Below are 12,982 nucleotides of genomic sequence, written 5' to 3'. Positions count from 1 at the left end.
AATTGGAGTTGGGGATGGTTGTAAAGCCACCATGTGGGTACTAGGAACCAGAGTCTTTTGCATCACCAACACATTGTCTTAACTGCTAAGCCATTTATCTGTACAGTCCCAGGTTCCTGCCCCTCCCTTCCCTCTGCTTCTTCTCCTTTCTCTCTTGTCCACTCTCCCCTTCTCCTCTTCATCTTCCTCTATCCCCCTCATCCATTATCCTCTTCCTCACTTTCTCCTCATTGTAAAATTATTTATTTTGTGTGTAGAAATGTTCTACCCATATTATGTTTACCATTCATATGCTTGGCACCTGTGAATCTCAGAAAAGGGCATCAAATCTTCTGACACTGAGGTTAGGATGGTTATGATGTGCCATGTGTGCATTGTGAATCAAACCTGGGAGTACTTTTAACTGCTGAGCCATCTACGTGGCTCTCTAGAGTCTTTGTTTTTATGTTTATTTTCAGTTTACATATATGAGTCTTTTGCCTGTATGTGTGAATATATGTAGTATGCATGTCTTGTGCCTGCAGAGATGAGAAGAGGATGTTGAATCCCCTGAGACTGGAATTACACGTGGTTGTGAGGTGTCCAGTGTGGGTATTGGGAACAAAAGCTGCTTCCTTTGTAAGAGCAACAAGTACTTCTAAGCCCTGAGCCATCACTCCTGCCCCTCAGCTGGCTTCTTCACAACACTGTCCTTTTACTTCAAAGGAGCTGAAAGTTACCATTAAGATATTTTCCCAACAGTTAAAATATCTACCAATGTGGAACAAAACCCATGGTTGAAACAATTTATAGTACTTCAGTTTTTTAATCAGAGGTGATTTGTTTTATGTTCATGGTTTTTGGTTTTGTGAGGTAGTCTTATTATATACCTTGAAACTCATTAGGTAGCTAAGGATCGCTTTCAACTTGTGTCAGTCTTCTGCCTCAGCCTCAAAAATGCTGGGGTTATAGGTGTGAGCTACCATGCCCAGCCAAGGACTGAATTTTAGGGAATATACAATAACAGAAGCATTATTTTCAGCTGAGTTTATTGACATTGAAAGTATTATGGAGTAATAGAAATATAGACTTAAATCTCCAAGGTCTTATGTTTGGAAACCAAGTTCATTTAAAATTTTATTGTTTTATTATGTTTTGAGATAATGCAACATACTGTTAAGAGATTTGTATGCAGTTAAGTGGTTACCACCAAGAAAAAATTAACATTTGTCATATCACATAATTACCCATTTTCCTTCTCCCCATGGGGAAAATGCCTAAAAACTCCTTACTTAACAAAATCCTCAATGACAGAGCATTTACTTGCCTTGAATGTGTGAGGCCCAGGGTTTGATTCCCCAGCACCACGAGAAAGAATAGAAAGGAGGAGGTCTGGAGGGAAGTAGGGTGATTCCTAGACCACTTCCTGCTGACTGGGATGTGCATATTGTACTTTCGGTCTTTGCACATCTTCACCCTCTTTAGTTGCTACTTTCATCTTGTTTTAGAAATGACACAGAGTTTGGCGCACACGTGTGTGTGCAGTGGGAGTGGGAGATTCATAAGTGCTGATACTAAATGAGAAAATCCTGATTTTTGTTTTCTAGGTGCCGGTGAATCTGGGAAAAGCACGATTGTGAAGCAAATGAAGTGAGTGGCAGGAGGCGGTCAGTATGTTTTCGTGGCTCTGAGTGACTGCTGTAAAGGAGGTATGCTTATTTTCCTCTCATCTCTTTAGAATTATCCACGAAGCTGGTTACTCAGAAGAAGAGTGTAAACAGTACAAGGCGGTGGTCTACAGTAACACCATCCAGTCCATCATAGCCATCATCAGGGCCATGGGGAGGTTGAAGATAGACTTCGGAGACTCTGCTCGGGCGGTAAGTCAGTAAGTTTCCTGGAGAAGGTCTGAGGACTAACTCATGGTGTAGTGCTGTAGTTATATAACTGAGGCCAGACAGCTATTCAGAATGCTTTACACAAGAAGTCCAAAGGACAGATGTGAGTCATGAGCCTTGGAAGTGACAGAAGTGTACAGATGTGTACTTTCCACCTATTGCTGTTTCTACTGACTTACCTGTACTTTTCAGAATGACCAAAGTCTCTACATAACAGGTATATTAGACTCTTAGGAACTTTTTGTCTGTCCTACAAAACACCTGTACAAACTTACTCAAGAGGGGACAATTTGATTTGGGCTCACAATGTCACAGGCCATGGTTGGCTGTCTCCATTGCTGTGGTCTTGAGACAGGGCTAAAACACATTGTGGGTGTGTGTGAGGGAACAGTAGATCACATCATGGTAGGCAGGAGGTAGAGAGAGACAGGAAGGGGTCAGGGACAAGATATTCCCTTTGAAGACATGCCCAGTGACCAGATTCCACCAGCTAGGCCCCTGTTTAATGGCCTGTTCACCTCATAATTTGTCAGCATTTTAATTCACTTAGGATGCTATGTCCCACCACCACTCCCATCCAGACATCTCTCAATAGGCATTAGCCAGGGACCAAACGTTTAGCTCATGGTCATTTGCAGCCTCTTTATACCCAAACCATAACACATAAATCCCACTCTACCCATGTGCTCATCTGCTATTGCCATAATAAAATACCAGAGATAATTAGCCTAAAAAGACAAAAAAGCTTATTTTGGCTCACCAGTTTAGATATTTCAGTCTATTACTTGGGAAGCTGAGGCAGGAGGACAGATGCAATGAGACCAACTTGAACTACACCTTGAGTACTAGATCAGCCAGAGCTACACAGCCACTAAACAAAACAAAAACATCTCAGCACTGAAATGATCTAATGATTTGTTCTCAGGCCTAGATTAAAACAGCAACAACTGGACCCTGAGTAATGGAATTGGTGTGTGTTTGCTTATCTTCGGAACAGGAAAATGACTGGCTTTATAAAAACATGAATCAGGGTTTCAGAGCTCAATGGAACTTCAGCAGACAGGCCAGGGCCTAGTGGAGGCAAGAGTTGCGTGGAAGGACTGTGACAGGATTGTGTGCCACTGTGGAAGGCAGGAGTTATGTGGTGGGTCTGCCACCAGCTTGAGTACAGCAGGCTGAGTGTTGGTCAAGGCTCTGGGCTGGACTATCTCATTTGACCCACAGCATGCTTTCAGTTTGGTTTAAAACAGCCTGATCCTTTCCACAAGGTGCTTTTCTTCTCATTTCTCTCCATTCTATGCCCAATCTGTTTATTGCAAGGTTGCTGCTTGTTTTTTGTTCCATATGTCACTGAAAGGAAATCCTGCCATTTTTGCACCATGAATGGACCTCAGCAATATTATGAAATATGGAAAAGTACTGTCTGGCTTTACATATATGTGAAATAAAAAACAAATGTAAAATCCATATATCTTAATTAAAGAAAACAATTCTTAGCAGGAGTTTAAGGTAGAGTGGAAAGAAAATAAAGGTATGTAGCTGGAAGTCTACAAAGGAATAGTTATGTAAGATGAGGAATATAGAGAGGAGAGGTACAGTTTGGGGAATGTGGTCAAGATCATTCTAAATAATGTGCTTATCATTTATTTATTCAATGCATTCAGGGTACTTGTTAGAGGAATAAATGATAAATGCATGCATTACAGACTGAGTATAGTAGATGAGACAAAATATTCTAGATAAAATCAAATATTAACTCAGGAAAGAAAAATTAGAAGAATATTAAGAATTATTAATAATTATTTTGAAGTGTTCTTGGAAATATCAGCAGCACCATTTTTTTAAATCTCTGTTTAAAAGAGCAGTACAAATGGAATCCACAATGAGATTAAGGAAAAAAGTAAACAGACTGTACTTTATACCAATTCCAATTATGGCAACTGAAAACATAGCAAATTTGTTTATGTAAGTCAGCTGTAGTGCCTTGTGCCTCTTATACTAGCCCTTGGGAGAACTGAGGCAGGGGGACTGCCATGAGTTTGAGCTCAGGAATCTAGGAAGATACATAGTAAGTGCCAGGCCAACCTGGGCTACCAAGTGAACCTCATCTCTGAAAACCAAAGCAAACAAGAGTGCACACTCAGTACTGTGAAGCAGATCCTACTGCTGTGAGGAGAGGTGCATCAGAGCCTGTGCTGAGATGAGAGAGGGAACAATGCAGGCAGCTTCATGAGAAGCCATTTGATGCCCATGTTTTCTCTGGAGGAATTCTTTTTCCTTTGGCTTAGCCTTAAATGCCCTGGTTTACAGTTAACTGCTCTTCTGTGTCTTTGCTCAGCTCCCTGGATGGATGCAGCCAGTAGCTGTCCCTTTCTGCTTTCAGGCCATTGTCTCTGATTCTCTCAGCCTTCCTGAGTTACCCATTCACATAGAGGGTGTGTTCTCCCAAGCCTGTTCCACTCTGCATCTCAGGATAGCCTGTATCTCAGGGTGTCTTGCATCTACATAGAATTTAAATCACTACAAGCCCTTTGAAATTACTCTTTAGAATATAAAGATGAATTCAGTAGAGCCTGCACGTGAGAAAGGCACACAATAAGAGGCTTATAGGTGAAAATGAAGAAAAGGCAGTCTTCAGCCAAGGACTAGCATAGTCAAAGGCACTTAGAAAAATTCCCTTCTCAGAAGTAGCAATCCCTGTAAATGTTGTAAGATGAAGGCTACGTGAAAGCAGAGTGAAATCCTTGGTAGCAAGCCTGTCATTGTCTCTTTTTTCACTGACTTACATATTCCCAGCACTCTAATTTTGAACATCTTACAAATGCAGAGCATTATCAGTTTCATCTTTTAGTTTTTCTCTGGCATTTATTGAAGTAGAGAATGGTTTATAAAATTTTGTTCATTTGTGTTTTCCTCGTGGATTTCCCTGAGTATTCTCATATTTGTTCATTTTTTTTTTTGCAATGGTTTTCTTTGAATATTAGAGCTATTCTGTGATCTATTGTAACTTCTCACAGAAGTTTTGTTTGTTTCCTTGTTTCTTGTTTGTTTGTTTTATGTAATTAATTCTAACATTTCTGTTTTGGTCTTGATATAAAGACAATATTCCCAATTACTGTAATTACTGTTGTTCTTGTTGAACGATGCTCTCATGATCCTAGAATGGGATCAAACCCACTGTAGAGCCAAGAATGATCTTGAACTTTGTGTGTGTGTATGTGTGTGTGTGTGTGTATATGGCAGAGAGAGAGAGAGAGAGAGAGAGAGAGAGAGAGAGAGAGAGACGAGAGAGAATATATTCCTGTGCATTTTGTGTGAAAGATAGAAGTCCACATCCTTTTTTGTCTTCTTCAACTGGTCTCCATCTTAATTTTGGGGGACAGGAACTCCGACTGGAGCTGGAGTTCATTAATTCAGCCTGGTTGGCTAGCCAGGGAGTTCCAAAAATCCTCCTATCTCAGTTGTCCCGAAACTGGTATTAGAAATGCACACTGCCATGCCTGGCTTCTTACATGGCTGAGGGAGACCTAAGCTAGGTCCCTATGCTTATGTACAGGCACTTACTAACTGGCCCATCTACTCAACCTGAAAATTACAAGTTTCTATAATACTATGGTGAAGCTTTACTCTAATTTTAATCAACAAAAATTCAGGAGTCGAATATTGGGGTAAGAATGTGGACAATCAGGGAAAGGGGAGCCGCTGCCAGGAGCTTCCTACCTCTCTCCTTCCTCTGTCCAAAAAGGGGCCTATATCCTGTCGCCACCCTACCTTATCACTTCCCATCTCCATCTATGGAGTGCCCAGATTAAAGGTGTGAGCAACCATCACCCATCTTCTAGGGTTAACTGGTGGCTAGCTCCTCCCTCTGATCACCAGCTGAACTTTGTCAGAACACACAAACAAAATATCACACAACACTATGGTTTTTCTCTAATATATGTTTGTATCCACCTATTTGGGGGTGTTTCGTATTAAATGGGAGCTAAATATGCCATATAATATCTCCTGCCTTACTACCATTTATCAAGTAAGCATTCCATTCCCCCAATGCCTTGTAAATACTCCCTTTAACATTCAACTGATTGTATTTGTAGACACTTTTTTCCCTTCCCTGATGTGTCTTGTTTCTTTCCTAGACCAGTCACCAATTATGTCACTCAGTGCCTCTCATCATGTTTAATTATATTGGAACAGGAAAAAATTACAACATCTACCTCACAGGATTTTAAGAAAGATAAAAATTCAATGCTGATTGTAACATGCCTTGGAAATAACAGATCTTATTTCATTGTTGATTTTATTATCTATAACAGTACTGTTATTGTTGATAGACTCACAGGGTATTAGTTATTTCTTCACAGATGAATTAGCACCAAATAGGTTTTGATTACACTATCGTATTCTTTTACCAAATATCCATTACAGTATGCATTTCTGTTACAAATGGACTTGAGAATTAATTTTCTCTAATTCTGTTGAAACTAAACAAACACTATAAAAGCCTACTTGTTTGTGTTGAGATTATATTTTTTTAATTAAAATACAATTACATAATTTCCCCTGCCCTCTTGCCTGCCCTGCCTCCCTAATTCAGGCCTATTCTTTTTAAACTACTGTTGTTACATATGTGCATAACTGAAGAAATGTAAAAATGCCTGGTCTCGTGAAAGGCTCTCCTTATGGAAGATTATCTCATCCTCTCTTGGCACTTTTTATTGCTTATAGCTCTTTATCCAGGGGTGGGGCCCTGTCAGAGTTCCCCCATATATGTTTAGATCATATCTTAATACACAGTTTGCTTGATGAGAAGTGAGGGGAAGAGCAGAGTTTTCAGAAATTGTGACTAATGTATTATAATTTCTGAAAGTAGTAGGTTTGTACACAGTATGTACATTGGCAATTTTAGGCAAGGTCAGGCATGTTCAGGATGGTATGGCCACAGCTCACTTTATTTTAACTGTGAAAAATAAAAATAAAAATAATTGTTGGTGTATGTATCTTTCCCACCAGCAGCTTAAAAATAAACACAGAGGCTTAATATTAATTATAAATGTAGTAGGTTTGTACACAGTATGTACATTGGCAATTTTAGGCAAGGTCAGGCATGTTCAGGATGGTATGGCCACAGCTCACTTTATTTTAACTGTGAAAAATAAAAATAATTGTTGGTGTATGTATCTTTCCCACCAGCAGCTTAAAAATAAACACAGAGGCTTAATATTAATTATAAATGTTTGGCCAATAGCTCAGGCTTATTACTAACTAACTTATACTTTTTTAGTTTACCCATATTTTTATCTACACTTTGTCACGTGGCTTGGCACCTTTTCTCAGTGCAGTATGTCCATCTTTCTTCTTTCTGGGTTGGCTCACTATTCTAGACTCTGTCTTTTTTCTTCCCAGCATTCTCCTGGTCTGACTCTCCTGACCAATCAATCTCTTCCTGTAATAGGCCATTCAGTTCTTTATTACCCAATGAGAGTACATATTCACCATATCCAGAAGGATTATTCCACAGCAAATAATTCTCAGGTTTGCCATAGTTTAGTGAAATTTATGGCTACTGTCCCTTTTGAAGCTTTGTTAGAGTGAGCATGTTTCATCTGGGGATACTAGAGTATTGATAATTTAGATTGCTCTGTGGTAGGAAGCATTATGTAGGGCTGTTAACACATGACAGGCCTTGGTTACTTTAGTTAGGACAGTGGGCTATTCTATAATAACATGTACAGAATGAGGACAGCCAGAAAGCATGCTTAGATGGGTAAGTGGCAGAGAATGTGTTAGCTAGGATAGCTTTCAAAAGATGAAGTTATAATTTATATATCACTGTACTTTATTTTTTTTCTACTAGCATTGGATATAGTATAATTGGAAACAAACCTAGATTCAAGATCTGTCTTTCACTGTTTGGAAGCCACTTAAGATGCCTTATATACTGTGAGGAACCCCAGAGCTTGCCTGAGGTCCATTTAAGCATCTTCGCACCCAGCCTCACTTTGCTCCAGGAGATGGTCCCCTTTCTCCTTGGATACTTGTGTGGTTTGTTTTCATCAACTTTGTGGTTGCTTTATGTCTGTCTGACTGATTTGCAATGTGCTATTGAGGAATGTTTAGCAGTTCATCTTGGCATCAATCTGAATATATATTTTCTTTTTACTCTAGGCAGCCAAAGTTAAGGGAATTGCCTGATTCACTGCTCAGTGTAATGTGAATTCTTTCATTTCTATGTTTTTCAGCACCCTTACTTACTATGATTTTTATTTTCTGTTTGTGGCTTATGCTCTGTTTTTGCTTACCCACTGTTTGCTGGTTTGTAAGTACATATGCCATTAGCCTTTTGTCCCCAATACTAGTTTCTCATATTTTGTTTATTATCTTTCATTCCATGGTTGGTTATTTTTCATTATTACAACTCCCTATATTTTTGTTTCTACTATGCTTAATTTAGAATATCTTCAGTTGACCAAAGATGTTCCAAATATTTATACCCCCTTTAAAGGCCCTCCAAAGCAGTGAATTTCAGTATCTTTGTTATTTAATGTCTCTGGAACATTCTGTTGGCTGAACAGAATAAGCCATATTTATACTTCCTGTTTATAACTTATTATCCATCAGTATGAATAGAATAAAGTATATTTGTACTAACCTGTTTGTAAGTTATTATCTGTCACTATTTTTGGAATGACCATATCTTTTTATACTCATTTATCTCATCACCTCTATCATATAAGTTTATGTTTGTATTATCTTCTTGGCTTGCATTAATTTCAAACTGTTCTAGATACTGTGGATTTTTAATAGCAAGTAATTTCTACTCTTTCCAAATGTCATTTTTCCCCCAAAATGTCCCTGAGGCATTTTTCTCCTGTTGTGCCTGCTAGATGAACAGCTAAGGCATTTACAGTGGTATCTTACTTTATGTTAGAAGAAAGAGGTGAAGAGCCCATGGTCTCATATTGTTTCCATCCTGAGAAATACCTATGTAAGTAGCCAAACCACACTAAAATTTAAATTGTAATGTTTGCTTCCAGCATAAGCTATTTTCTTGACTCAGTTCACTTTTAATTATAATGTATTTTTGTGCCTCTGTTGAATTTGAATGTCCACATGAAAAACATGTCAGTGTTTTTAATTGTATTAATTTGAGCATACGTTTATTATCATAAATATGCATAAAATTGTGCGTGGTAATACATTTACCAGTAATTTTCTGTCTTAATACAGTGAAGCTCATGATTCCTCATAAATTCACAGAAATTTACTAAAAAAATTTCACAATCTTAAATGGAGTCAACATTAACTTAGATTTTAAAAATAATTTTTAGGCTTTTCTTTCCCCACACCTCTTTTTTGAATAAGTTTTACTTAAGTTTGAAACAAGCTTGTTTTTCATGCCAATCCCAGTTCCCAAACCCTCCCTTCCTCCCCTGCTCCCCCCATAAGCCCTTATCCCAACCCCTTTCTGCTCCCCAGGGAGCAGACTTTCCTGGGGAATCTTCAAAGTCTGTATATCATTTGGAGCAGGGCCTAGACCCTCCCACGTGTGTCTAGGCTGAGATAGAATCCCTCCATGTGGAATGGGCTCCCAAAGTCCATTCATATACTAGGGATAAATACTGATACAGTACCAGAGGATCCATAGACTGCCCAGGCTTCCTAACTGACATCCACGTTCAGGGAGTCTGGGTCAGTCCTCTGCTGGTTTCCCAGCTGTCAGACTGGAGTCCATGAGCTCCCCCTTGTTCAGGGCAGCTGTTTCTGTGGGTTTCTCCAGCCTGGTTTTGACCCCTTTGCTCATCACTCTTCGCTGTCTGCAACTGTATTTCAGGAGTTGGGCTCTGTGTTTATCTGTAGGTGTCTGCTTCTGTTTCCAACAGGATGAGGGCTCTAGGATGGCATTTAAGGTAGTCATCAATCTCATTATTAGGGAAGGGCATTTAAGGTAGTCTCTCCACTATTGCTTAGATTGTTAGTTGGGGTCATCCTTGTAGATCTCTGGACATTTCCCTAGTGCCAGATTTCTCTTATATCCTGTAATGGCTCCCTCAATTATGGTAAATTTTGTCTTGTTCTCCTCTGTTCTTTCCTTGACTCAATCTTCCTGCTACCTCATGCCCACCTCTCACCTCCTCTTCCTTCTAACTCCCTCTCCCCTTTCCACCATGCTCCCAATTTGCTTGGGAGATCTTGTCTCTTTTCCCTTCTCCACACCAGCAAGACCTGAGCATCCCTTTTAAATACTATGGGAGAAAGAAATGACTTTTTTCTTGTCTCAATTTTTATTTTACTTTTGATTACAGAGAAAATCTGTTGCAGTTTCATGCCTGTTAAAGCAACCCTTCATCATCTGAGATTGTCCTTGAGCCACAGTGTGGCAAACACACCAAAGTCCTTTGCTTTCCCAAATGAAGTTCTTAAGAATTTTGTATATATCACATATATGGTGTATATCATATATGAATGTATATATACACATATATATAGCAGTATAGCTATAGGAATGGGATAGTTTAAACATGAGAAGCTATCATTGTATGTGATTTCCTATATCATTGACAAATATTATAAATGATTCAGGCACTGGGACAAGGTATGTCCATTCATGTCAGAACTGTCAGCAGAAAGTTATTCGTGTTTCTTCAGTTCAAAGTTATCACTGTTTATTTTCTAGCTCTAGAAGGGCCTTTTGATTCTCTCTATGCAAAGATTACTTTCATCTGGAATTTGTCTTCTGTGTCATGATTAGTCATCTAGCCATTGCTTTAAAAGCCTCCCCTGGGGTTTTCATATTTTAGATTGTTTTGACTATTAAAGAGTGTTTGAGCTTCTGAATGAACTCTGATGCATTTGGCCCTGAAAAATGCACTGTTTCTGCTCAGTGTCCCACAGGAAGTGAACTGTTTCTTGCCTTTTATGACCCTTAACAAATCAAAAGTCAGCCATCCTGGTCCTTCAAAGTCTTCCCCATCCTGGATAGAGGCTTTTGATTGCTGGAAAGCAGGAGATAGTGCCAGATAAAATGCACAGCACAGCCTACGGTCTTGCCTATCCTGGGGAAGCCTGTACTATCTCACTAGCATCACTGCAGTGGCTCCTTTCTGAGCTCCAAAGCCCAGTTGTGAGCTGGGATTGACACACTTCAGACCACATTTCAACTGGTCCACTTCCACATTTATGCCCATTTGTCTTTAAAAAGAAAAGGTAAGGTTTATTTTTTATTTTTATGTGTGGGCATATGTTCATAAGCTGTACAGCACATGGTGCTTACACTGCTGTCTAGTATGTGGAGAGGGGTCTGGTCTAGAGGTAGGAGGTATGCTGCAAATGAAACTGAGTCTAACTCTGAGCTGTGTGCTCCAGGCCTTCTTTGCTTTTAACACCATAACATAGCTCCTGTCCTTCACTAAGCACACTCAATCCTGTCTTCCCTGGTCACCGTCCCTTTCATCTCTTACTGAATATGCTGTTGATGTCTCTTAATAATTTTGAGTTTTGTTTTATATACATTTTGTGAAGACAAAAACACTGTCATTGTCCAACAGTTTTAAGGTTTTTTTTTTTTTTATTTTAGACAAAAAGGGCTTTTATGTTTTAGACAATTAGTTTATATAATAAGGGCTTACTGATTGTTCATTTACTGATTTATCAGATGACTAGGTGACTGGCTGTGGTCTTGATGCAAGTTGCCTTGGGTTGTGTAACACAAGAGGTTAGGAAGCCAGTTTCCTATAATGCGTTCTGCTCAAATTCATTACCTCAGTGCTCACCTCTTAATGTCAAGCCAGTGGCAAGGGGTAAATATTTCACTGTAATTTAGGCTGACTACATTCATTATGTAGCCCATGCTGGCCTAGAACTTGAGATGCTCCTATGTTAGCATCCCAAGTACCAGGATTATAGATGTACACCATCACACCATACCAGGCTTCCAGTTACTTTAGGGGAATAAGCTCCTTGACAGTTTGTAAAGAAGATAGATTTTTAATGTTATTTTTACTGTGTAGTTTTGAAGTTTGTAATTTGATGCTATGGGATCCATAAGATAATAGTATAGTTACTACAGGAAAGCAAGTTAACATGGCCATCGTCTCATATCTTACATTTTTGAGTAACGAGAGACCTAAAATGAACTTAATTAACATAAATCCAGTAAAACTATATAATTAGTTTTGGTGTTGGGCATTAGCTTCTTGCACTACCTAGTTTCAGCCTGTCTTTTGCTACTTACTCTTTGAACTATACTTCCTGTTTCTTCACCCACTTCCCTTGCCCCAGTTGGGCACAGTTTAATTTTCTATCTCTGCAAGTTTGACTTGGTAGATACAGTCTTAAGTCAAATATGGCAGACTCAGAAAGAAAAGTATCGCATGGTCTCACTTATGTGTGCAGTCTAAAAAAGGAAGAGGCATTTGAATGCCTGGGGAAGTGTGGTTTATAAATACAACAGCCAAAGTTCCGTCTGTGTTATCGTTATGGCATCTTCCTAGGAAGTAGGAAGGAAAAGACTCCTATTGGACCGCCCAGACTGGAGGGTCTTGGTCTCTTTTGCCAAAACTTTACTAAAATAGATGAAAGGTTGCATAGTGGAATATTATTTTTTAAAAACCTACTTAAATACCTTTCTAAACAAAATGTATGTTGTCTATGGTTCAGTAACAACCAAAGTTAGGTTTTTTGTGTACAGATTATCTGGAAGGTGGCCTTATTGCTTATTGGAACTAGGTCTGGTGGGCTGCTTTACTAAGAATGTGTGCGTGTTCCTGGCTTTCATGCATTTCTCTTGTGGTTTACTAAAGAGGGAAACATATGCTTGAATAATATGTTCCCATGCTGAGAAACTTAATTAGTTTCCATGATGAGTTTCAGCTGAAAAGCAAATGTTTCGTGAATTAGCAGTGGGATGAGTTTATGTCCTCCACTTGTCTGCCCTACAAGCCTGTCTTGAAACACTTGTCTTCCTCACATTTGTCATACTTGTGTAAGACTCGACTACAATATACTTATCCCTCAGTAGTGCTGGGAAATTAGTTCAAGAGCTCGCAAATCTGCCCAATCCAAATGTGACTAAATTTATTTATCATAAAGCTTCTAGGTGTGGT

General features: G+C 39.1%; 1 protein-coding gene across 1 annotated transcript in view; it reads left to right on the top strand.

Moving 5' to 3' along the window:
• Positions 1–12,982, top strand: part of Gnai1 (G protein subunit alpha i1) — an 80,440-nt gene that overhangs the window by 47,121 nt on the left and 20,337 nt on the right. Inside the window, exons 2-3 of the mRNA XM_051174838.1 lie at positions 1,587–1,629; positions 1,718–1,859. Of these exons, the coding sequence (XP_051030795.1) occupies positions 1,587–1,629; positions 1,718–1,859 (185 nt within the window). The remainder of the gene's footprint in view (positions 1–1,586; positions 1,630–1,717; positions 1,860–12,982) is intronic.

The sequence above is a fragment of the Phodopus roborovskii genome, unplaced genomic scaffold (assembly GCF_943737965.1).
Source record: "Phodopus roborovskii unplaced genomic scaffold, PHOROB, whole genome shotgun sequence".
In the NCBI taxonomy this organism is placed as follows: Eukaryota; Metazoa; Chordata; class Mammalia; order Rodentia; family Cricetidae; genus Phodopus; species Phodopus roborovskii.
The sequence above is the reverse complement of the archived record's forward strand: the minus strand, read 5'-3'. Positions and strand labels throughout refer to the sequence as shown.